This window comes from Colius striatus, chromosome 6 (genome assembly GCF_028858725.1).
Source record: "Colius striatus isolate bColStr4 chromosome 6, bColStr4.1.hap1, whole genome shotgun sequence".
Taxonomy (NCBI): domain Eukaryota; kingdom Metazoa; phylum Chordata; class Aves; order Coliiformes; family Coliidae; genus Colius; species Colius striatus.
In genome coordinates, this window is record NC_084764.1 from 37,889,453 (window position 1) to 37,916,314 (window position 26,862).

Here is a 26,862-nt window from a genome sequence, read left to right on the forward strand (position 1 = left end):
AGATACAGGGTATATACTGGCCATTTGCATGCCCTGGTGGGAAAGCCTAAGAGGCAGTTAATGATGGGGGTATATGCTGTATTTTAATTCCTGGCTGCAAACTATACATGCCAAGCTAAATATTTTCCATTTGATCAACATATTTCACTTCAAAGCACTCAGTTTTTTCATTGAGAAAAAGTTGTTTACATCAAGCAACAGGTGACATACAAAATGCAGCCCAGTATTTTTACATTGGAGCAAAGAAGAATATTGAAATATAAAGCTTAAAGGAAAATAAAGGCATTTGAGACTCACCCCAAGGACCCACTAGCCCACAGCCACACCAATGTCTCTAGCAACTCCTCACATGCATTTGGGCTGGGCAATTATACACAAACAGAAGCGCAGCCTGAGCTAGGACAGATGTCACTACGTCCACGTGCAACTGAGGAGCTGAATTAACATATGGCAAGACTTCAAAGAGTTGGGATAAGTGGTTCAGAATCTTTTATTTTGGTAGAAAAAAGGATTTCTCTATAAAAAATTGTGTGATGGAAAAAACCTGCAATTTGGTTGAAAACTTACTATGTTGACATAACAGGGTGTGTTCTACAAATTGGCAAATCTTACCCAATTGTTTGTTTTGAAGCACTCTAGATAATATTCAAAAGCTATTTCTCTTGTTTAATGGTTCTCAAACCTTCACCTTTGAACAAGAGTAAAGGTTTATCTCAGTTCCCAGCCTCCAGGTTTGGTATTAATCCCACGGCTAAAGCAGATTTCAAAGAACAGCTTTGGTAAGAGAGAAACATGAGGATAAGGAAACTGGAAAGTGTTTTGTGTTGTGCTGACACCTCACCATGCTTAAAATTTGGACAATGTGCAAATGGAGGAAGAGACAATTACTTAGAATGACTTGTTAACAATACCAACAAAAAACCCCCAAACTATGTGCCCAGACCCTTCTCTCATTGCCATACTCACCAAGACGTAAAACTCAGAGATGAGCTACACATGACCTTGTTGGATGGCATCATTTTGTAAGGGTAAAGTGTGTGGGGATCTGGAGGGCAGAGAAAGTGCTGCTTTTTTGCCCAGTATGCCTTCAGTTTGCAAATATCAATATAATCGCAGTGGCAACAACAGGGAGAAGGTATTACATTTAGTAACATTTATTTCTGCATTCGGCATCAAGTACATAAGTGCAAATATTCAGAGTCCATAATTAAGTCCATTAGGAACTACAGAGAATGTAATACAAATTGTAATAAATTGGACATGCTGGAACTTTCCAGTTACCATACATGTAAATCAGCCTGTCAATCCCTTACGACAAAAGTACTGGGTTTTGTTTTCTTTTTCGAGTTATACAAAACTGATTACCATAAGTACCGATTACTGTTTTCTTTTATTTGTGCTGGAAAACACTAAAACATCAGTCTACAATTCTATATAGTTAATAAAGATGAATCCAACCAGCAACCCAGTGACGTAGAAGCAATTTTAACTATTGCATCGGTGCACTAAGCAGGAAAGCCCCTAGCCACATGTAACATTAAAAGTTATCGAAGCAATGCCAATAGAAGAAGGAAAAACACTAAAAAAATAAAATGAAAAAGGTCAATATTATTTAGGCTCTCACCATCATGCACTTTATAAGCAACACAAAAAAAACCACATCTAGTACACTTTTCTCTTTACTATAGTGCTTGACACAAGTGATTGCAAATATTCTAAGTGCAGAAGCAGCAGGGGAAAAGCACTGCTTCCGAGTTTTACGTTTCTAAGATTATGGTGTTGAGGAAAAAAAAGAACGATAAATTTGCAGTAAAGTGTAAGAACAAAGCTGTTTCACTGCAGATTCCCCCGTTAGTCGCTACTGTAGTCGATGAATTCTTGATGTCTGTTTTACTCTGCCTTTCTCTTAGCACCTGGGATTTTAGCTTGAATCCTAGAAATAAAGGAGAAAAAAAATAGGATTATATGATGAGGCAGCTATTCCCTTCCAGAGGATCCCCACTTGGAATCTTATCAGGGGGTAATCTCTATCTTGCTTTCAGCATGTTGTTGCAACAGATGGACTAGAGTCTATATAAGAAAAATAGGGGATGCTCATCCAGGTGCTCATACAGGCCCAGTTTTTGGTGGTTCGTGTAACCATAGGACATACTCGGTGACATTCTCAACCCCTTCATTATTCTGCCATGGTCTGTTCTCTATTGGAAGCCAGGAATTAAGTTGAAACAAACAATTTTCAGTAGAGACTTTTAGTCCTGCACAAAGCTAAGGATTTTGCAGAATCACAGAAATACTGACTTTTTATCTGGACCGCTGGAAGTCTTGGAATCAATTTCCTCCATGACACAGGACTATCACCAATGCTAAATCAGGTCGGCTATGGTTTTGCCTTGCTGCATCTTGAAAACCTCCAAGGAAGGAGGTTCTGGCCCATCACCTTTGTAGTCTGCTCCACTACTCTCCTAATCCCCTAGTGAAAAATTTTCTCCTAATGTCCAACATCAATCTCCTCAGATGGATTTGTGCTGTTGCTCCTTCTTATGACATCTGCCACTACTGAGAAGAGTTTGGTTCTACCACCTTGTAACTTCCCATCAAGGCTGCTTTGGAATCACTTCCTCTTTGCCAGGCTAAACACACCCAGTTTCCTCATCATCTCCCCATGGGTCGCTTTCTCTCTGTCCCTCACCATTTTGCAGCCTTCCATTGAATACCTGTTATTCAGCCAACTTTTGCAAAAGCACAGATACAGTCTGCTGAGACACATAGATCTACCTTTCAGACCATCCTGCTTCAGTAATTCTCAAGGTTTAAAACTATATTTAGACCTTTCTTGTGCTCTTAGGGATTCCACAAAAGCTTTTGATAGAGGAAACACATTAGAAACTAGAGCAGACTGCATCAAAAATTTCACCCAAGACTTCTGTGTGTTTGATGGTGGTTTGAAACACTCGAGATCAGGGTGCTTCCAGGTATTTTCTTTCTGTAACAGAGTGATGTTGTAATTCCCACTTTGCTCACAGACAATATTAACTCTAAAGGACAGAGTTCCTGAATGCAAAAAAACCCAGTCTTAGAGTGGCCAGTGGGAAAGGCAGTTAACACAGTGGCCAGGTAAAAGTAGGGACATCAGTTCCTGTCTGGACTGCTCTGTCCACAGAGCAGCCAATGGGCTCCTATCCAAAGGGCAGGAGAGAGGAGAGAAGGATGTGAAGTCACAGCTCTGCCTTGGGCTACACTCAGATAAGAAGGCCTGTGTTTGTCCAGGGATCTGCCCTCCTGCAGTCCCCTGCATGGCAGGAGCTGGGGAGGACATCACTCAAAGGGCATGGTGTCATAGAATGGCAGAATCACAGATGGTAGGGATTGGAAGGGACCTTTAGAGATCATCTAGTCCAAACCCCCTTCCAAAGCAGGTCCATCTAGATCAGGTCACTCAGGGACATGTCCAGGTGGGTCTTGAAGACCTCCAGAGGAGACGACTCCATGTTGTCCCCATGACCACCCAGCCCTTAGCTACCCCCAGCACACTGCCACCTCACAGCAAGGCTTCTGGTCAAGTCTGCTGCTGAACTCACTTTGCCACAACAGTGTTTATGTGGGTCCGCACGAGTCCCAAGTACTGATCAATCTGTGCCTGCAAAAAGCAAAAGCAGACCATCAGGGCTCATCAGGGCAGAAACACCCAGACACCCAAAACACAGCGTGCTGACAGACTTACCTGGTACTTGTCATATACAACGGGGAGAGTAAACATAGACACCACAGCTGAAGAGGAAAAGAGCACAGTGTTACACTCCTGCAGCTCAGATCCCTCCAGAGAAGAGACCTACTTTGGTGACAAGCACGTATCATGCCACTTGGCCAGCTGATCCACCGGGGATCTTTGTTTTAAAACCAAACTCTGCTCAAACCTCCCAAATACGGAGTGTCCCATCGCTCTGGGACTAATAGCATCAAACACAAATTAGTTCTAAAGGGCAATGGAATGGGAATAATTTGCAATCCATTTTATTTCCTTGGAAAAGGAAAGAAAAGTTGATGGGAAGGGCACAATGATGATAGGCTGCTTCATCTAAATAGAAATTGTTGAGGCAGTTAAAAATGGATTTTAAAAGAAACGTTGATTTTTACCCATTATCAGAAGAGTCAGGCCATTGAAGAGGGCTCCCACGTAAGTCAGTAGCCACATTAGTACTGCAAACTGAATTTGAGACAGATTGTTACATCGCCTCCAGTGGCAGCATAAGAAGAAATCAGCTCACTTCTGTAGCTAACGTAACAGCACATTATCTTATTTAACGTGTAAGGAGCACTGATAAGCAAGGCACCCAAGTACACTAGGTACCTTTCTGGGTGTATAAATCCCATTCCCTGTTCTGCTGTTTGCTGCTTCTCCTTAGCTGAGCTTTCAAATATATTTAGGGCATAATTGCATGCATTTAAGACTGCAATGAGCACAGCACAGGCAGGTTTCCCCTTACGATATTGATGATGGCAGCAGTCATGCCATACAGGTTAATCACAGACCCACAGTGATAACTTCCAGCTATTGAAAGCTCTTAGGGCTGGGATATAGGTATGGTTTTCTAAGAATCTTCAGTAATTTAGGAGTCTAACCCATATTTGCTCTCTCAATGATCTTCCCTTTGCTCTGCAGAACACCTACTTGGGTGTAAGGCTGCAAACAATTATCTCAGCAAGATGGGAAAGATCTTTTTCCATAGCAGGAAATGCCACCATTACAGGAAATCTGGATTAACAGAGTTACTAGAGGGAAACATACTATTTCATGTCAGTCAAAGATAGCATAACACAGAGATGCTTCCAGAACTGCAGTGGAGCTAAGCTGCTCCTGTACCTTCTGTAACTCCTGTGTTATGTATCAATAAGTCCAAACGCAGACTGCCAAACCTCTAAACTGCTGGAAGCGAGCAGTTTGGAAATCCAAAAGGAGAGCAACATAAAACTAGGTTTTACAAAGACATTGTCAACATGGGAAACAACACTTTGAAATATAGATTGATCCTCTGGAGGGGGATTAAAAATATTTAAAGTAATCCTACTTTTAAAGAATCCACGAGGTCCTGAACGAGGAAGAGTCTCCTCAGCTCTTTGACTGTGCTGTTGACGTATAGCTGGAGACAGTCTGTGTATTTCTGAATCTGGTCCTGTGAAAGATTCATTTCCATCTCCAAGTAGGCTCTGCCAGAAACACAGGTCCAGTTACAAACCCAGGCATGTTCACCTGCCCTTCAGACTCATGCCTGTCTGCCCTATCACTCCCTCTTCCCCCTTCCTGCAGGCACGGAGTCACCAATACATGCTGACTTTGCACTGCAAGATCCATCTCCCTGGGCAACTGCAGGTTGTGTTCAGGCAGATTTGGAAACCTCCAGAGAAGGAGACTTCACACCCTCCCTGGGCAGCCTGGGCCACGGCTCCCTCACCCTCACAGTAAGGAATATTTTCTTTGTGTTTAAGTGAAACTTTTTGTGTTCCAGCTTCATCCCATTACCCCTTGTCCTGTCACTGGACACTACAGAAAAAAAGTGCCACCTCATCCTCTCAACACCTATCCTTTAGCTACTTTTAAGTATTAATGATGTCCCCCCTCAGTCTTTTCAAGGTTTAAACAGCCACAGGTCTCGCAGCCTTTCCTTGTCAGAGAGACGCTATAGCTCCTTACACTGGACTCACTCCAGCAGTTCTCTGTCCCTCTTGAGCTGAGGAGCCCAGAACTGGACACAGGACTACAGATGAGGCCTCACCAGGGCACACTAGAAGGGGAGCAGAACCTCCCTCATCCTGCTGCCCACACTCTTCTTGATGCATCCCAGGATGCCATTGGCCTTCTTGGCCACGAGGGCACATTGCTGGCTCATGTTCAGTTTGTTATCAGTCAGGACTCCCAGGTCTCTCTCTGCAGAGCTGCTCTTCAGCAGCTCACCCCCAGCCTGTACTGGTGCATGGTTTATATGTACTGGCTTGTCTTTGCAAGATAAACAGCCCCTGACCATAACTGCAAGGCACTCACTTGAAGGGGTGGCCCTCATCCGTCTTCTGTACAGCCTGTAGGACCGATTTGTAGATTCTGAAGCTAATGGTGGCTGAGAGGCCGGCGAGGGCCAGGTAGGCCACGACACTGACAACGCTGAACTGGGTCAGGGAGAAGAGCAGCAACAGGAGGCTGCCAAACACAATCCCTGTCTGCTTGATGTCACGCCAGTACAACAGGTCGATAGCTGAGGAGAGAAGACAACCATGTTAAAGGCAGGAGCCGGAATGCCACTATAGCCACCGTGATGCTCAGAGTCCTTGCAGGATGGTAAAGAGAGGAGTGATGTTCCTTCTCAGATCAGCATCAAAAGGAACTCCTTCACAGAAGCAGTGAAGTAACTTCAGCAACACACTTGAGGAAATTACAGATGATGACCTACTAGTAATCCTTGTACTTCACACATCTGTGTCTGAGTTAGATACAAGAGATGAATATCTCCAAACCCAGCACTCTGAGTGTCTTGCAGCAGCAAGGGAAAGGCAAGCTGGGGTTTGTCTTCTTGCTGGGTTGTATGGAAGTTTTTACTCTAACTTGCATTTAGCTACTCTGGAAAATAGATTTTAAAAATAATTATTTGGTTACAAGTCCAATGACCAAATGCTTAATCAAAGTCTGTTCAAGTTTTGACTGTTAATAAACAAACGAGAAGGTTTGTGGTTAGCCACAATAAACCACCTTCCCATTCAAAGTTTTGACAACATATTTTTGTTATTTCCTAAGTTTTGACAAAGGCTCCTGGTTTTAGCACTGCTTAACAGTTACATGGGTAGGAAACCATATTTCAGGTGGGACCTTAATATACAGAATAAATCCCTCTTGCTACTTAAATCCAACCATCTCAGAATCATTAAAAATAAGCTTTCTGCCTGTTAGTTAACTGTCAGTGTTATTCCAACTACTCCAGCAAACAATCTTATCATCAGGAATAGCCACTCTAAAAGCAGAGTTCTACGAAGCAACTGCTGAATATCCAGTTCACAAAGGTGAATTTCATTTCTTGACACTGACAACCCGTTTCAGAGAGCACTCTTCAGCCAAAGAGCACGTTCATGACAATCTAAACAAATCAGCTCTAATTTTATACGCTGCACAAGTCCTCATGAACAGCTTGAACACACCACCAGCCAAACAAATTTCATAGATGCCGCTTGTCAAATCACTCTGAACAAAAAATAAATTCAGGAAAACTGCAATCTGTCAAGCAAAATTTCACAAATGCAAAATTAATCCAGTCAAGTAGTTCTCACCATCTCCTCTCCAAAAATTGTGAGTCACCACGGCACGTTTGCCTTGAGTCAATAAGCTACATTACTCATTACTATTACACATCTTAGGTTTACAAAGTGATGGGCAAAAACTGCTATTGTATTACTGAGCTCTTTTCTCTTCATGCAACGTTCACATCCTACCATATTCTCCACCAATACACACAATATAATAACTCTTATATATTTTTACTTGCTAGTGTTCAGCACTGGACCTGAGATCCGGAGCACACATGAATAGATCTCTTTGGGCTGCATGGAAGCCAAGGGAGGGGCAACCTTGGTGGTACCTGCTGGGGTACCTGCTAGTGGTCCTGCCTTTACTAATCAGAGATCAGGCCAGAGTCTTTCCAGATATATTCCCAGGTCTCATTCCCACAGAAACCCAGGTTCATGGATTGGGGAATGCTCCAAAATGCAGTTATAGTCAGACTATGAACCTCCATCAGGGAGGTTAGCAGCAGATCCAGCTGTACTGACACATGTAGCTGGAGCTCCACAAATTGTATGTGACTTGCAAACCATCCCTACAAAATGGCATCCAGAACACAAATGTGCTTTTTTAACCTTTTTTTTTTTGTACTCTTTTTCAGCCAAGACAAAATTCTGCAGCTCAGCAACTGTTGTGTTTTCACCAATGAGCATTTGGAGAAGAGGTATTATTCACAGCCCAATCATTTTTTGTGCTTCAAAGTTCCTCTGCCAGAAGACAGTACTGGAAATTTATGCAAATCTCTTTCTGAGATAAAGTTAAGTTTTATATCATACAATACCTTCCTGTTAAATGAAATGTGCACAGGTGAGCTAGTCCAAGATGCTATATGTGGAACTTTCACCTGCTGACGAAACACAAAGGCCACACATGGGAAAAGCCTTCCTAGGATGCAGACAATACACAGGCAAACAAATGAGAGCTGAGACAAAAAATACAAAAGTATTTTTTTTAGTAGAGTTCCCTGAGTCCATTACAACTGATATTAAGACCCAAAATGAGCAACTAAGTTCCCAGTCTTTCTCTCTAGGGTCTTCTGCCTCATATTCCTGCAGACTAGAAGTAGCTGTACTCTTATGCAGAGAGACACCAAACTGCATTTTCTCATTTCCCTCAACAAGGAAGATGACAAATGACTCAAGACAGACTTAACCAGGTGTGTATAAATCCTGAAACTTGCCCCTTTCTGCCATGAAATGACCAGGGATATTTACTATGCTGTCCAGGTAAGGAAAGACTTGTCACAACTCAAAGCAAGATGGATAGAGGCCAAATGACACAGTTCTGGGGATATGTGCACATGTGAGAGAGGAGATGAAAAGGCAGCTGGCCTCTTTTGCCAGCCAAATGAGACTCGGGAGAGAGGAATCCCGTGTCTTTTAGAACTGAGGCAAATATTCCCATGTGCACAGAAAAAATACATGCCAAGCGTTAGATGGAAAATCTCAGCACAAGAGGAGGGAGAGATGAGTTGAATGATTTTTACATGGCTGTCTCAGTCGCCAGGTCCAGCCTGGACACACACACAAGCCCTCTACCCATAGCCTGCAGTAGGTCATTTGAGATTTTCAAGGGCAGGAACCAAATGTGCCTTCTCCTCATCTGCGCCAGAGGGATGAGGAGCTATGGCACTGCTGCCATGTCCAGCTGTTCAGGCGGGACTTGTCTCCTCCACAGCCATTCCTCCTCTTGTTTTCACCCTTAGGGACAAATGGTGAGACACCAAACTGCCTTGTAAAAGGTGTTGCAGGAGGGAGGTGAACCTCACAGCTCCGTGGGCAGGGACGGGGAGAAGGAGAGTTTAGTGCTAGAAATCAGTGATGACTTGCTGGGTCCAGCCACAGTCCCCAGGCTTCTCTGGAGATACCTGAGAGATTTAAGGTATACCAGTTCTCCTAGAATTTAGATGCTGTTGAAAACACCTGAGCTATATCTCAGAGCCATGTTTGCTCCTTCAGTTGCAGCTTCAATCACTTCAAAGGCTTTTTATGTTATTTTTGTCCTACATTTCCTTACATAAATAAATGTCACTTAAAAGCAGGCAGAGGAGCACTGGGTGCAGAATTCCTTAGCTGGGATCCTTTGCCTGGCTTCCTCAGGGTGCCATTTTCTCCTGTAACTGTTTACATCAGAGCACAAGTACCTGTCATATGGGTGTCTGGCACTGCAAATAGATATCAAGAGGCAAATTCAACAGAAATCTGCTCCTTTACCATCAGGTGAGTCCAGGATTCATCAACCCCCTCCATGCTACTTTTCTATTCTAAACAGGAATGAAAACAAAAAATGAGGTTCCCCACCACATTTATATGTCTGCTTTGAGTTTCACCTTACCCTAGACTCAGACAGCAAATTACTTCCCCAAAGCATTTGTTAACTCCATGGGTTTATTGCCTTTCAACAGGTCACAAATTATAAATGGTGGCCTGAGTGTCTGACAAAAGGCAGCTACTGGTTTATGCCTGTGCCCCCTTCCTTTGCATGGTGAAGAAACAACTGCCCAGGCTGAGAGCTGCTTCCCCAGCATGTAAGGATGCAGGAGTGTAAAAGTGGTGGGGCTGGGAGCCAGGCTGGAGCTGCACACCCTCACACATTACACCCTCCCTGCAGAGCATCAGCCAGCATGTACTGGCCCCTTGCTCAGCCAGGCTGAGGCAGACCTCCAGCCCGGCTTTTACATGGGTACAGCATTTCCCAGATGAATTAGAGACAAGAGGATCCTTCACAGGAAGAGTTAATGACATCATAAGTAAATGCTTCAGTCAATCCATAGGAAAAGAAGAAAAGGTGCCAATATGGTGAAGGGTCCTGCAAACAGCGTGTGTGTGCATGGTGCTGCCCAGACCCCACTACAGTGGCAGGACTCTGAGCTACACACACTGAATATGCATGAAGCAGGAGGCTGATGCCACGTGAGTCTCTTGATATGTGATGTGCACACAATTGGACAGCAGGTCAATCTGCCCATCTCAGCAAGACACACTTCTTGAGAGCCAAAACGCCAACTTGAAGCCGTAAAAGGTTTGCAGCTAGGATTTGCAAACAGTGTTTGGAAAACAGACACTGCAACCATATCAGCTTCATGGAGGTTTGAGTTCCTTTTGCTTTGAAAATCCTAACTGTAAAACCCTGACCATGCCCATTAACATGCAGAGGCTGTTCAGCTGTAGCTTTCCACCATCTCCCTTTAGCCTCCTGGAAGGAGGGAAGCAGCCTCAGTCACTTTGCACTCTTTCCAGTACAACACACCAGAGCTCTGGCTCATTTGTTGAGGTACAAAAGGACTCTGGGTTTTGCCAGCACTGCCTCAGACTCAAAAGTATTTGTGTTTACTAAGGAGGACTTGCCAGGCAGTGCTGCAGGTCACTGCAACCGCCTTGGAAGAATTTTTCTGGAGAAGCATGTCTGATGAGCTATTTGTCTGAAAGCACCACCTGCCTGTGTTTATTAACTGACAGCAGAACTAGTAAAATGTTACTCAAGTAGCCTTCTATTTGAAATAAAAAGTTTTCAGGGGTTCCAAATCAGTTTTTCAGCTATACTTCATGGTATAACTTAATCTCAACAAACTAATGTGAGTCCTCCCTTTGAAGCCAACCCCCAGAGTAAGGGTGCACAAAGGTAAACTCTATGATATATGCAATCACTCGTTAATATGAGTATCTGGTAAATACCATGTTTGCAAGGCAAGCTACAAGTAACATCACAAATATAAGTAACAGCAGCAGCATGCAATGCTTCTGCCAGCAAGGAATGGCCCATGAATACAGTGAAGCCCAGCTTTCACTGTGGCTTCCAGAAGAAAACGTTTCTGCTCCTAAATATTTGGCATCAAAAAAGCCACAAGACAGACTTGGAGGTTGGAAAGGGCAGTGCTAGAGATGAAACGGGTGAATGACTTGAAAAGACTGAGGTGGAATAAGTACTGATGGTCCTTGGAGGTCTTCAAGACCCGCCTGGACATGTTCCTGTGTGACCTGATCTAGGTGGACCTGCTTCTGCAGGGGGATTGGACTAGAGGGGGTTTGGACCTCTAAAGGTCCCTTCCAACCCCTACCATTCTATGATTCTATGGTCCTGAGTCCATTTTCCTCAGGACCTGGCGGGGAGATGACTGGGCTCTGGTGGTTGATGTCCCCAGAAGCGCCGTGGTGTGAGGCAGCTGCAGACCAAGGCTCTTGAGCAGAGACCCCAGAGGGAGAATAGAGGATCCAAACCAGCTCGTAGCTAAAGTGTTCTCACACCTTCAGACACCTGTGTGATTATGTTTTTGAAAAATACTTTGGAAGAGAAAAGGGGATCTTTCCATCTTTTCCATGTCTCAAAGAAAGCATATTAAAATGAAAATTAGTGGAGATAACTGAACACACACTGGACAACTCGCATCTTCCACAGCTCCTTCCTCTGAAAACCTCTGCTCCTCTGAGTTTGCAAGTTTTTCCTCTACTACAGCAATTGTATGAAAAATGAACGTGCATCAAGCAGCATTTACATGGAAGGTTGTACAAAAGGTGTGTGCAAAACCCTTGTATCTAGCCTTCAAATGAGGCCCATAGGCCTTGATGATTGAATGAAAGGTTACACACTCTTCAGCATACTAATAACATCCTTGGATGTGATCAAGCTGCCCTCCCCACAATGGAGGTCCCATTGGGCCTCCTTAGGAGGTAAAATCAATGGCTTGCACAGCTTCGTTCCTTATGTAATATTAGTATTAATGAGAAGTGAGGAAAACTTGCCTACATCCATATTTTTGTATACCACGTAATTTTACAACTTCATAAATATAAAGGACTTCATGAGTAGTTTCTCAGACCCTCTTTTAAATTTAAAAGATCAGGAAACATAATTTAAGAAGGGCAATCTCATTTACAGCATTGTGCAATAATATTTGACAACAAATGCAACAAAGCTGGAAGTCTTTCAATAGAACTAAATATTGCCCACACTCATAGAAATTCTAGTTTGCAACTTTAACCACAGGCTTGCCCTCTTCTCTCCAGTGAAGGATTCAACATGGCCACTGCTCTTCTCCCCACCACAGGATCGGATTCAAATGCAATACAGATGGATATACCATTTAATAAGCAGTCTGCTGTCTTTAGGAGACTGCTGTGATTAAGAGGAGACAGAACAGAATATCTGAGCTGTTTCATGAGGCATCTCTCTCTACTCTTCCTCTCCAGCCTTAAGGAATCTCTCCATATCTGTCCTCAGTTCAGCTCTGTATCTTTATCATTCAGGTGCCCCAAGACTCAACTTGAATGTTCAGATCTTCTTGGTCACCAAACTCCATTGAGAGAAAACCTGGAGAAGGAATAGAACCAGGGAAAGGGAAAATCTTGATACAGGATGCCCTCCTATATCCTACTCCATCTGCAAGATCAAGATGTGAGCAAAAAAGTGTTGACCTGTTGGTTATGTGAGGCATCACAGTGAGCTTGGGTAGACAGAAGAGGACTGGCAATAAAAAAATCAGCCCTACAGCCATGCCACATACAAGTCCATTGTCCTATCATTTAGCATTATTAGCACTGTTGTTGTTGTAGTTATCATCTTCACATAAGAGATACAGATCAGGATTTAACATAGTGGCTGAAGAAAGCTTCCTCAACACACCTCCTGTTCATCAAACCATATCACTAACTGCTTTGGCCAGTTTCTATGGAGGATGTTATCGTTCTCATCTTAAGTGAGCAGAAATCAAGGAGACCAAGCAGAGTCCCTGAATGCAATCTCTGGAAGCACATAATGCTATGGAAATGTCAAGATTTCCCTGAGATGCTCCTTGACCAATTTAACAGACCTGTATCCTTCTTAATTGTATCCAAATGTTTGAAAGTCTATAGATTTTTAAAATCTTGACACATTTCAAGCAAATTTTACAGGAAACCAACTATGAAGTTAGGAAGTCAATCCTCATAAGTTAGTCTAGTTTTGTGAAACTATTAGCTAAAATGGTTACATCAGACGATGACTTGGTTCCAAGGTTTTAACTCTACCAAGGTACAGTATAAGAACCGACTGTTAAATATTTGTGGACAGATATTTAGCTGTGGAAAAGAAGGAGAGCTCATTTGAGCAAGACAAGAGGATCCCAGCTGAGAGTTCTGCCCACAATATTTTCAGGAAGGCACTGAAGATATCAACTGGCTTAAGTTACATTCACATGTTAATAGCTGTAACTAGACTTCAGAACTGACAGTATGTCTACAGATTAATAGTATAGATCCATAGTACTGCCACTGAATTTCTTTATCAGTTTTAAACTGGAGAACGTTACCATGAATAGGTGGTGCAGCTTCTCAAAACCCTTTGGAAACCATTTGAAATATCTAGCAAGCAAAGCAACTGGTTCTGGAAACAGCTCCCAAGAAGATGCTACTCAATATCTCCAGTCTCAGCAGAGTAACGTCAGCTAGACGGATTTGATGAATTCTGCAGTCATTTTCCACATTAAGTTATACTTACAATGTGGATAATATTTAAGATCATTTCCATGAATGTTTCACAGGCCTCCTTTGCTGCATCTTTCAGATTTTCTTTTTTAACAAGTCTTGCAGGAGGCTGAAGCTGCAGGAACAAGTATGTCATGGCCACCCAAGAGCTGTCACACAGATGAAATAGTGGAAGAGGGAATACTGATGGGGATCAAGATACTGATCCATCAAACAGATCCATCAAGTTGGAGTGCAAAGATCTTCATAATCCAGAGAAACCTCTCCAGTAAGGCATGAGGATGAGTACTGCTGAGCTGGGCTGAGTCCTTGGGGAAGGCACAGAGACCTGCCCCACTACCTGAACCTGAAGGCACAGCTTGTCCAGCCATGATGTCTCACGTGGCTGCCACTGGCTGCTACAGGCCACAGCTTGTTACACAAAGGCCCCCATCAGTCCTCTGCTCAGTCAAAGACATTTCTCCACAAGGCCATGCATTATGCATGGCTCCATTCCAGCCTGCTTCAAATTCATCACCTCCCCATGAGAAAGATGACTTGGGTGTGGAAGACAGCCACAATTCCCCAAAGCCGCCTATGGCAATATTTTGAGCGGAGCATATGCCCAGCAGGGATAAATCACTTTCTCAGTCTCCTGAGGGGCTACCATTGACATAATCATGCTGTACCTGCAGGATGGGTAAGTAAAACACACTGCAATACTTCTAAACATATGTAGCAGCATCAATTGTTTCACTGCAAGAAGAGTAACAGTATGTTGATTTAGTGGGGCAAAACCAAAGCTTCACCAAGTATCCCTGCAGCTTCTCAAGATCCCCACCCAATTCTACACCAATTACAAGCACTGTAAGTGCAAAGCAGTAATAGAGCTTCAGTATACAGATGATACAGATTTCAGTAAAAATATGCTCTTTAATTACCAAGGTTTGTGTCTGCATCTGTTACTTTCACAGATACCTTGCAGAGTTTTTGGAGAGGAACCATAATTTCATTGATAATGGAAGCTGGCAAAATTATACAGATCCAGGTTTGCATGAAACTGATATTCTAGGTTGAGACAGAGACTACATGAATAATAGATAGTAAAAGAATCAATGAATCAAGTCTTTAGTCTTCATTCTTCTGAATTTTAAATTCCTTCTGTTTTATCTGGGACAGATGAAAAAATTTTGCCAAGAGAAATAACATTCTATGACTGTTTCATGTTTTCTGCAGGATCATGTTTGACTCATAAAGCACCACCCAAGAAAAAGATATGCAAATGGTGTGGAAGTGAGGCAAGTGATTTCTTTTAGCTGCATTGATTTTTTTTTTTCAGATATGTTCCTTATTTTCAAATCATCATGGGACACATAGTGTCTAATTTGCAGCAAATTTACCTCTTGGTTTCAAAAAGGAGAGTATGGAAGGAGAGAAAGCCCACTATTATTCTTATTCTCATTCTTATTCTTACAATAGCAGCATATCCTGTTATCTCTCTCTTTTTTTAGTTTATGAAGAAAATATTATTTTCTCAGATAAAGAGGGAAAATATTTCATTTGCCTCTAAATACAGGTGGTTCAGTAATCTGACTCAGCACATCAATGTTTTTGTAAAGACATTGAACCTTTTTGGACACAAAACAAACAAAAAAACCCCTAAACTCCACCTAATGAGGAAGTTTATCTGCAAAACTCAGATGAAAAGACCCTGAAGTTTGGTTGTGGCTCTCCTACAGAAGAAAAGCTTAAGGAATCATGCAACCCTACAGCAAAGCCTAGCCCTTGGTGGGGGCTTGGCATTTAACAGGTGCATGTTTACTTTCCAGCTACTCATCTTCCTTAAATAAAACCCTCAAATACAATTAAGTACTGAATTAAGATTGCAAAAATATCAAGCTATCTAGAGACAAGTGTCTGTCTGGAATGTCTCCCCCTGCCCTCCTCTCCCTCCAAAAAAAAAGCACTTTCAGAAGGCTCCTGTTATATCGAGCTGCGTTTATGTCTGCATCCTGGCCCCTTTAGTGAGATGATGCTATAAAGTAATCTCTCTCGCAGGGACCCTGTGGTGACCACCAACATTACACACAGTCTATTCAGTGTAAACATGCACCTTAAAATTAAAACCAAATGCATTCAAACAAAGCCTGCCCAAAGCAGCCTGCCCGGCAGCATCAGCCGCTAGCTTTACTCCCTCTAATCTGCCCACCGAGCAGCAGCGTCACAGAGACTGTCTTTTATCAAAACAAAGGCTGGAAGCTGGCTGGGAAGTGTGAAGCCGACTAAAAATGGCTGAAAAGCTGCCGGAGTCACTAGGGAAGGTAGCCAGCCCCACCCAGCACAGGCACCGACCCGCTCGGAACCAGCGCAACAGAAGCCCGACAGGCAGATGCTATTGTTCCCCTCGGCAGCGACGCATCACCATCGCAACATTTTGCACCCCCCTCAACGGCTCCGTGGAGTGCTTAAAAGCACAACGAAGAGATATTAACTCCATATCCCTCTAGGGATATATGTTTAAGCAACCGTACGGCCAGGTGGGAAGCGGGAGGCAGCGTGTGCCGCGGCACCTCTCGCCGGAGGTGCGTTTTCTTTGTGTGGACGCTCGGGAGGGCTGAGCCCGTCCATGGGTGTGTCCGTGGGCAGGATGCACCCCGGCACCCCACGCCACCGCCTCGACCCCCTCACGGGTACCGAGTCACCGGCACCCGGCTCTCCTCCAGCCCCGAAGGGATGAAACCGTGCCGGCGGCAGCCCGACAGACGGGGTCGGGGTGAGAAATGAGACCACAAGGGCGGATGCTTTGGGGATGAGCTGTGAGGTGGGAAGGAAGGTCCTGTATCCTGGATGCTTTTGAGGGCGAGACAGCTGCGGACGGGAAGAAATACATTCAAAGAACAGAATTAAGGGCTTTTCTTATCTTTCTTTCTTAAATTACCCCCAAAGAAAAGCTCCCCGGGGAGGGAGAGAAAACAGCATGCAAAGGCCCACAGGTGAACAATGCAAAAATGGATGGATCCTGCCTTTGCCTCCTCTGACATGCAGTCCTCCAAGCATGCAACACTAGAACAGATAGAATACCCTGACATTTCCAGTTGCTCCAAAGACAGTCCATCTTGGTGGAATCGGCGCTGGCTTGCATCTCGGGAGGGTTGAGGAGCTTGCGGGGTCCTTTCGTCGGAGACACTGCGTTAGCAGTCAGGCATTCCCGAGCATGGGTGGGTTAGCGGGTAGCGCGCCCGTCTCCCCGCTCGCTCGGCTCCGGACTGATGCTGTAAGCAGCACAGGCGGAGGGGGGAGGGCATATTGTACGCGCTGCGGTCTCCACTGCAGCAAATCAGCGGTGTGATGTGGTTGCCCTAGGGAGCAGGCTCCTTTGAAAAGGGGATGCGGTCCCTTTGCAAATCAAAAGCTTGCGCTCGGCTCGGCGGCTTAAGCCTCCAAAGCCATCGAAATGGTTAAGGCAACCTGACGGCAAAGAAACAAAAACAAATTGGGTGTGGGTGGAGGGGGGGGGGGGGGGGGGGGGGGCAAGCAGTGTTTCCTACGTGGCTGGATGGTTGTGACTATTCATGTTCCAGAAATTTCTTGAGAGTGATGAAATCTGGTGTTTTCTTCTTTTTTCTTCTTTTTTTTTGTGTTTTTTTTTTTTTTTTCCCTGAGGGCCAAATTTCACCTGACCCCTCCAGGTTTTGTTGCCCCCTTCTCCTCTGCCCAGCTGGGTGAAGCAGGGAGGAGAAAATCAAGGTCAGGATCCAGTCTACACAGAGCAACCCCCATTTTGCTATGTTTTTGCAAAACTATTCCAGAAAGACAAGAATATATCAGAGTACTCACACTACTGGAGATCCTCCCTCAAGCACGAGCATCTGCAGGCATGAGAGGACCTGCATGGCCCCAGCCCCTGGTGCCAAGCCCTGCTATACTCTGTATGGCCGCCAGTGCCTCATGTCAAGCCCTGCTACACCCTGCATGGCTCCCAGCATCTCATGTCAAGCCCTGCTACACCCTGCGTGGCTCCCAGCATCTCATGTCAAGCCCTGCTACACCCTGCCTGGCGCCCAGCATCTCATGTCAAGCCCTGCTACACCCTGCGTGGCTCCCAGCATCTCATGTCAAGCCCTGCTACACTGGGATGCTGAGCACTGTGAGCTGCACCCAGGTGAGGGTGTGCAGGGTACAAGTGCTGACTCCTCTCGCTGCTCAAAATGCTGCATAAACCATGATTCGAGGTGCAAAGGTGCAGGTATAAAGGCCAATTTGTGAAATGCTTTCTGTAGAAACTCTGAGCCCATTAAGAGCTGAATTTTAACACCAACCCCAACACTCTTCCTCTAGTAAGACCCTACCTCTGCCTCAGTTTTGCCATCAGTAGTCTACTGTAAGTAGCCTTTCAGAGACACCATTAACTAAGCAATGGCTATACTTGGAAAATACTGGGAAAGAAAATGCTTCACACCCACCCATTAAGTTTGCCTTTTCAGATTTTGGGGTGGTTATTAATCACAAAGAAACTCCCTCAGAAGTCACCCCATTTCACTGAAGAGTGACCTGACGTACAGCATAACAGTCTTGGTCCAGTCATTGTTGCCAGAATAATCCCAATGGGGACCTCTCAGCTCTGAGGCTGTATTTAATCTTTCAGATCATCACAGTTCATGAATTATTTTTACTTTAGCCATATTATATTGAGTTTTAGCTTTTTTATATGGACACAGACATCAACACAGACTTGGTAGGTACACATCAGCATGGGGAACAGAGCTTGAATCTCCCATCTCTTTTGGCTCCAAAACCAAACAGCCTTTAAAGACTAAGTTAACAAAGGTCTCTTCCAACCAGCAGTAGTAGGTCACTTATCCTTCCCTCAGGTAACTCATCTCATAGAAAAAAGCCAAAAATTCACCACAGTGCAATCTTAACCTTTACCTGGGAAATTCTGCCAGGATTATGGAAGCCAACAGCTATTGTTCATGTTTCAAAACTGGCTTTGAAATCCCCCAGAAGACTTGCTTAGGCTTGATTCCAGCATCTGCAGTCCTCCAATGGGGAAAGAATTCACTAATTGGTGCCGAACTGGCTTCAGTTGTCATTGCATATAGTAAGATTAAATAATCTACAATGTTACAAGTCTTGATTTTGTGTTCTTCCTGCCTTTGTTAAAAGAAGAGAGAAGAAGGTTGGCAAGGGATGACTTCTCAGCACAGACTGATTGGTTTAGACCCTTTGCAAACACACCTGTTGGTACATTTTGCCCTGTACACTGTTTGCAACTCAGCAATGGGGTTCCTAGCACCAATCCATAATACAAAGTATTTACAAGCAGTGCATATAAACCAGCCATCACTGGGACATTGAAACAGCTTCATTCTCACCAGCTTCCTGAATCCTGGAGTCCCTGAAAAAAAGCCAGACACCTCAGACCTGTGCATCACTGGCTATTGGGTACATACCACCAGCCACATAGCAGTAAAAAGACATAAAATCTCTACCCAGTCTCACTGTAGTTAACGTTTCTCAGTCAGGTATAAAAGGCAAATTCCCTTTGGACAGAAACATGGTCATGTGCATCTAACATCCCAGTGTTGTGCGAAACAGTGATGTTTTCTCCTTTCCTTTATTGTTGGTAGGTGTTGCTGATTTTAGGTCTCCACCTCCTTGCCCAGGCTACCAAAATAAACCATATCAACAGTTTTCCTGCTTAAAATTCTTACTTCCCTTTGGAACAGCGTCTCTTCAGACTCAACCCATGTGATTGGACTGTCCCACACTACTTCTAGGGCTATTTTGATTCACAGGTATCACAGCCCAATACTTTACCACACAAGAACAATGCATTTGTGTCAGAAACAGAACTTGAACTGGAACTGTGAGATGAACCTATTTAACAAATGCAAATGGGCTAAAGGTCTTCCAGCATGCACTCACTTATGCCAGGAGCCGAGTCAGGTGAGGGAAAAGGCAGCACCTGGGATTAACATCACATCTGGGTCTACACAGACATGTACAAAAAGCTCAACAAAATCCCCACTATCTCTGGGTGGATCCAGGATTAAATGGTGATTGATAAAGAAAATGCATTTCTACAGTGAGAATTTAAATTATGCCTTCAGTAAGTAGCGAGCCAGAATTAGGACTAAGCAGCTAGCCATCAATGGACTGAGAGTGAAAAGTACTGCATCACCAGGGAGCCAAACCAGGGCCACCAACTAAACATTTACTGAGCAGACTGGAAGGTACAAATAAGCACAGAACTGCCTGGATCTTAAAAGGGTGAGACATGCACAGGTCAGAGATCTTGGCATCAACCACGAGATACTGCAGTGTCAGAGGAGAATTTCCATGTGATCATGAATTGAAGCAGGACTAAAAGCAGCAAGTGGAATTTGCTTTCCTTCCCTTCAGAGCACTGCCCATGAGAAGCCTCCCTCTGCTGCAGGATGGTACTAAAATGATTACAGATCTTAATATGGTTTAGTGAGGTCACCTACAGCTCACTATTGATGGCACAGCCACAAGACAGGGGGGCTTGTAGGTGACTGGAGATAATGACCTGTGTATGTAGGATGGGTAGGGTAAGGACCCAGCAAAACAAAGTTACAGCCCATCCTGACTTCCCATTGAGAGAAACCTCTGGTGGAGTTAACAGATGAGTAGGGTATTGCTATCTGCCTCATTTCTTTACATCCCTCCAGCCCCAGCAGTGATCACTGGATGAGGTGCAGACTGCAGCCTGTGTACCACTGATGAGTTTGGAAGAGGTCAGAGTTAGCAACATTTAAGTGGTTTTTAGATAAATATACTTGATTTGACATAACAGACCATAAGAGCTCAAAAGTACCATGGGAAGGATCCCAGATGGCCCTAAACTTCAGGGCTGACCCTTAACTGGAGGGCAGGGTGGAAATCAGCATCACTTTCAGAGATTATTTCGTGATAACAAATAACAAACATTTAACAATAGCAAATTCAAAGGCAGAGCTGAAACTGTCACCAGTTCTGCTCTATGTGCAGTGACTTTGAAGACACTTTGGACTGATTCTGTTCTTCAGAACAGCCCTCTGCACCACTCCACATCAACGCATGGTGGGACACATTGAGGGCAGCGCCAGATCTGCAACGTGGTGCTGCGAGATCCTGACATTTAGCACTTTGGGAGAACAATAGCATTAAGGGAGATCATTGGGGTTTTCTTCTAAGCTAATTTGTTCTTAGCATTAGCTACAAAAATAGATGGGATGCTATTTTAAAAGTTGCATTAATACGTCTCGAAGCTCTAAAGAGCAATGGGAAATTTTTGCCTGAGTACTCCAAGCCAAGGGCAGCCAGCAATTACATTTTCATGAAGAAGCTGTCAATAGCAAAGGGATGGGCCAGATCCTGGCTCTGCTATCATCCTCCTTGCTGCCTTCTTGCAATTTTTCTGGGCTGCAGAACTGCTCTGAGGCAGCTCCAAGGCTGGGAGATGCTGATGGCTATTTCAGGCCCATCACTATTCAGAGTACAGGTGATAACATAGCTCTGTCATTGCTGTTGCATGCCTCAGGTCTTTGGTATTTTCTCTTAGGAGATGTAACACAGAAAGCCACAAGCTGGTAAAAAAGACAATATGGTCTTAAACTCGTGCAATTTAAATCTGGAGCCAAAGAGTTGTAGCAAAAGAAACCCCGTGTCTCAGCATGTCACACAATGATCCAGCTTCCCTGTGATTTGTTTTAGAAGCCTTGGAATACCAGGGTTTATGAGGATTTTTTGTCTTAAATCATCAATCAAAATATTTAGGTTGTTCACAAGGACAAGAAGTGTGTTTTGGGATGTGTTGCTAAGCTTCTGCTCTGCTGCCTCTGTTTCACTTTCTGCTCAGCAGAACTGCTCTTCATGCCCTTTTTTGCTCAAAGTCTGAGATGATTATAAGGGCTTTGGCAACAACCATGTGACATGAGTCAAACGAGTGGGTGAAAGGATGAGGTGAGACACACTTTGCCCTTGCTTCCCTCCCTTGAATCCTAGTAAAAGAGCCATTTTGGGAGGAAGTTCTTAGTTTTTACACTATCAACCACCGCTGTGCAGTCCCTCAGCAAACCTGGCACAGATCCTCTTCACTGACCACCCCAGAGCTGGCTGATGCTTCTGCACTGCCATCTGAGCTCACCCACTACTGCAGGCACCAGCAGCATGTCTAACACATAAGAATCAGGTGTTATTTACTCCTGTCTCTGCTGAAGAGGATAATTTCTCTCGGTTCTTTAATGTTATTTTTTGAACCATGAGGATCACAGAAATGAAGGCTCTATTCCTGCCACTGACCTAGAAAAGTTTGTTGATTCTTTCCAGTGGGACTATGTTTTTTTTTTTTCAATTGCAGGGAACCTTAAAACCAGGCATTTCTCTCCTCTGGGAGAGGTAGTTGGTACATCTTCACTCCTCCTTTCAGAGTTTATCAGTAAAGCTGATGAGAGCCTCACACTCTGGCTGACCTACTGTGTTCCCCCATCACAGCAGGCTCTTGCAGCCTACCCCCATTTCCAAGCCTGCTGCTTTTAAGCCAGTATTGCTCAATTTTTCTCTCTTACAGCATTGCTGGTGCTGCAGCTGGCATTGTTAATTCCATTTCATTAACTGATCTTTCTAATGCACTGGAAGACAAAAGAGAAGATAGACCCGAGACCACAGCACGACTGGGCCTCAGGAGATCTATGTTCAGTCTTCATGTCTGCCACAAGCCTCCTCCATGACCTTGGGAATCACCTCTCTAAGGCTGCTTGGTCTATTTAAATTTGGGGCATCTTCTGCTTCTTAAACTTTATTGCTGCAGCACTCAGCACAACATCTGCTGCTTTAGCAACGGAGCCTCACTCATTTTGGCAACACAGCTTGCAGGCTGGTGTTACTGGCTGTCATTCTTGCACTAGTAGAGATCAAGTAAGATCACAAAGATGATTTGGGATGGCACTGCTCTAGGAAAAAAGTCTATCAGCCAGTACTTAAGCTGGGGAAATGCTTCCTGGACTTTGCCACATGGGTGGCAGAGCACAGCCTCTCTGAGCCACTTTGCTGGGAGGAGGAGGCAGTAGCAGGCAGAAATAAGAGCATGAGTGGAGTTCTGGACAGCACAAGCACGTAGGGCCATGGTGCACGGGTGCCTAGAGCCATGCCCCAGGCAGGCAGCCCTGCTACAAGCCCAGGCACAATGCCACATCAATGCAGCACTGCCACACAGCAGCATGAGGTAGGTCCTACCTTGTCAAATCCTGCCCTTTGCTCCTCTGTACATCCACGTCCCGAGAGCTGAGGCAGCTCCCGTGCAGCCCTCAGGAAAGATGTGCCCACAGAAACACCCAAAGCCTTGCTTCCAGCTTACAGAGCTGCCTCTAGCTGCTGCCCTGCTGGGATCAGGCCCAAGTTTTGAAGCTCCAGGTGCTAACTCAGGTTCAGGGACACTCTGTTCAAGTGCAAAATGCAACTACAAATTGTGCAAATGTGACTACAAATTAAACTGACAGCCTGCAGACAGAGACTCAGGAGACCAAGGCTTCTCTTGCAGCAGTGTCACAAGCCTCTAATTGAGGTTGGGATTCCCACAGGCAGCCAGGGGTCTTTGGAAACAGGCTCTGGTTTGCAGTTTCTGCTGGCTCCTCTCCTCCTGTACTCAGCACTTCTCCAGCCAGCCCAAACCAGGCAGGTGGGCAAAGGTGTGGAATGATTCATGCACATCAAGCTCCTTTCCCCAGCCCCTACTCCCTCAAAAAAAGTCATTTTCTTTGGGAATGGGAGTCACTGAGCAGACCCTGAGCTGCTCACCCCTCTGCACCATGAGGGAAGGCTTTTAATAAGCACCTCAGCATCTTTGCATCCCCCACCACTGCCCCCATAGAACGGGGGGCAGGAGAATAAATGCTTTAGTGGTGGAGGTGTGCAGATGCTGTGGCCATGCACACATCAGCTCGACACACAATTGTCATGGCAACTCCAGCTTTCTCCAGAAAACAGCAATAGATCACTAATACACTGCTGGATGCAATAGCCACAACTGCCTGATCTGTGGACGGGAAACAACTCAAATACGAAAATGCTCTCTGCAAAGGCAGGGATGGCAGTCACCAAACCACAGCTCTAGATCATTCTCAGGCTGAGAAGTTAGCTGCTAAAACAAAAAAAAAACTTGGATGAGGTTGCAGAGGAAGTGGGGGACAGGTCAAGGAGGTTTAAAAGCTCTTCTCCTGACCAAATGAAACCCTACAGCACTTGCCAAGGTGATGGAGGAGGCAGAGCATTTGGCTCCTTAGAGGAGGGCTGATGGACAAGGAGTGCACTAGTACTGTCCAAGAGGAAAAAAACCCAAAGGAGAAATACAAGGTATAAAATATTGGTGTGTTAGAGAGGAATGTCAGTGCAAGGCAGTGGGAGGGGGAAAGCAAGAAGAGAATATGAACAGGGCTCTGGTGAGAGCCAATATGAGCACTGGCTAGAGCAAAGCTTTGGACAGTGAAGCAGCACTCTGATTTTTAAATGTTATTATGAGCCTCTAGGGTAATAAGAAGAATTAGATCAGGAAATGATGTGCCAGAAGTGTTGCCTGGAAAGTGGTCAGAGTTGTATTTGCTGAGGAAACGAGCAGTGAAAATGGTTTTGTGGGGCATTTTAGGACATCAGCTGGAAGAAGAGCTACACAGAAAAGCAGTGATGATTTGAGTATTGAGGGGGCTGGTCCTGCCTTGCACATCACCTCACATGGGGCAGAGGGAAGAGGTAAGGATGAATCCTACATGCATATCTTATGGGAGATACCATAGGCAAGGCCAAGCAAGCTTCCAGTATCAAATCAGCAAAATCTACAATGAAAATCCACACCCTGGGGCCAGCTCATTAGGAGCTTAACATCAGTCATCCTTAAAACTAGATATCTTAGGCATGCAGATGCAAAGGGAAGAAAAGGAGAAGAAAAAAACTGCACAACTCAGATATACCCAAAGAATTTGTGGAAACGTAGTTCTATCTGAAAAACAGATTCCATGTCTGAGTACTTGAATACTGTGTATCGTCACTCCCCCCTCCCTGCACACAATGAGAAAGTCCTCTTTTGGATGCTGACATCGAGTTATCTCAGAAAAGACAATTTCATTTCCCATTCTCAAGGCCAAAGGATTAAAGCTAGATCAGCAAAACTATTGCACGTTTAGAAAACCAAACTAAAAGGCCTAAAGGAACTCAGATCTCCCTGATGACATCATTAACACCATAAGCCACATTTTCCTGATTGCTTCTGCAAAGGAATGAGAGCTCTCTACTCTGGGATGAGCATGAAAAGATAATAGGAGGCATAGACTGAATTTTAATAGATATGTAAAATGCAATTGTTTGCCATCTTTATCAATTAAGGAGCAGCATCAAAGTTCACTGGACGAGACTGAACCAGGGAAAATGTCTTCCTTATATCACAGTACATTTAATCACTCTGCTCCTATGATGGATAACAGGTGGGTATGGTAGAAGTAGTGGGAATTTCAGTGTAGATTGGCAGAGATACAGAAATAGCTGTTATCCCAGAGCTCTGCACGTGAACTATGTGAGGTGGAAGGACAGAACTGCTGCATTTCTTTGCATGAATAGTGAATTTCTTTGCAAGAGGTCTGGTTTTTGCAGAAACTGGGGAATTCCAAGGAGAACAATAAAATAGGGCTGGGTGAGCATTGCAAAAGTCTGCTGGGACTTCTGAACTGCTTTCCCTAAGGGTTTCACTCCTTGTAAACATTTAGGTGCACGGGGCTCTGCCGAAACTCCGTAACTGAGACAGGTACCACTAAATACCCCGTTGTACTATATCAGATACCTCATTCTTAATAAAACATCACAATGTCCCTCTGTCTCAGCTAAGGCTCTTGCATTTCATAAGCCAGATAATTAAAATTAACTCCTTGCAAATGAATGAAAGACAAAATGTAATGGTATGACATCCATTTTAGATTATAATAAACTCAAGAAAACCACAATCTTTGTCTATGCAAACAAAACAAACCCCAGACCTGAATGCCACATTCTGTTTTGGAGGAAGCTCATCTTTCACAAGCAGGGTAGATTGGATCACCTGCAGGTCTAGGCTTTGGGAACCTCTGCATCTCAGTAGCTCCAGCTCGAATCTGAGAGACATCAGCCCCCTAGATTAGGATGTCTAGTACTGGGGGCAAGAAGAGAAGGGATTGTAGTTTATTTTGGAAGCAGCAGCTCTTGCCTTTTCCAAAACACTTGCTTTTTAACTCTGCTCTTTTTTTTTCCCCCCCTCTCTTTCTTTTTCCCCCTAGGTTGCCTGACATTTAAAGTGATCAAAGTTTCCTGTGAATCACAGCTTCCAAGTTTCAGATAAATATATCCATGCTGCTCTGCATTTGTTTGTTTTCTTCAGGTTGCAAACCTGCAGTCAAGACCTACTTATTTTGGAGAAGGGAGAGCTGCTGCTTGTCACTATATGCTTCAGCAACTGGAGGAGAGCAGAGCCCTGTATGCAGGGTACAGCTCTGCACCACTCACAGCACAGGGTCCAATCCTGCTCTGGAAACTTGGAGTAAACTAACCAGCAGCCCCCGTGCTGGCTGCAGGGGCCAGAGCAACCCTCCAGCAGGCAGAAAGCAAAAGGAGGCGTGATGCACAGAGACAGGCTGTTATAGGGATGTGCGGAGGGGGTGATGGAGATGGCCATGCCTGATATACAGAAAGACAAACGTGAGCCCTTCGAGCCACAGTGAAGCTCTGTGGGCTCTGGAGTAGGGCCTGGCCCCACTTCCCTTGCCCACCCACACAGACCCATTCTGCCCAGTACAATTTATTTTGGCCTTCCCGTTAGCTGGGAAGTAAAAGTGACAATTACTTTGCACATCTGAAGGGTCAGAATCCTTTGGCACATTTCACTGATGCTAAATAATTAATGAAGGGCTCTGATTACCGTGAATCTCGTGGATTGTGTGGAGTGACATTTATTTTTACCTCTGGATGCCCAAGACATCCAGAGGTAGTAAAATAGAGAGGTATAAAGAGGTATTCTTTATTAAGAAGCCAAAGATGGGTGGGCTTCCCAGCTACCAAATGGGAGGTTGTCTTGCAGCCAAAAGGGCT

At 44.5% G+C, this 26,862-nt stretch overlaps 1 protein-coding gene across 2 annotated transcripts in view; it reads right to left on the reverse strand.

The window, feature by feature from the left end:
- Positions 1–1,138: 1,138 nt before the first annotated feature.
- RTN1 (reticulon 1) overlaps positions 1,139–26,862 on the reverse strand; it is a 118,622-nt gene continuing 92,898 nt past the window's right edge. The window contains exons 1-7 of one of the 2 annotated variants that reach the window (XM_061997839.1): positions 16,837–17,008; positions 6,038–6,245; positions 5,067–5,205; positions 4,135–4,204; positions 3,722–3,768; positions 3,579–3,637; positions 1,139–1,933 (exon numbers count right to left, since the gene is read on the reverse strand). In XM_061997839.1, the coding sequence (XP_061853823.1) occupies positions 1,891–1,933; positions 3,579–3,637; positions 3,722–3,768; positions 4,135–4,204; positions 5,067–5,205; positions 6,038–6,245; positions 16,837–16,897 (627 nt within the window). In that variant the 5' untranslated portion in view covers positions 16,898–17,008 and the 3' untranslated portion in view covers positions 1,139–1,890. Of the gene's footprint in view, positions 1,934–3,578; positions 3,638–3,721; positions 3,769–4,134; positions 4,205–5,066; positions 5,206–6,037; positions 6,246–16,836; positions 17,009–26,862 lie in introns of those variants that run through there. The other variant, XM_061997838.1, reaches the window with a different exon arrangement.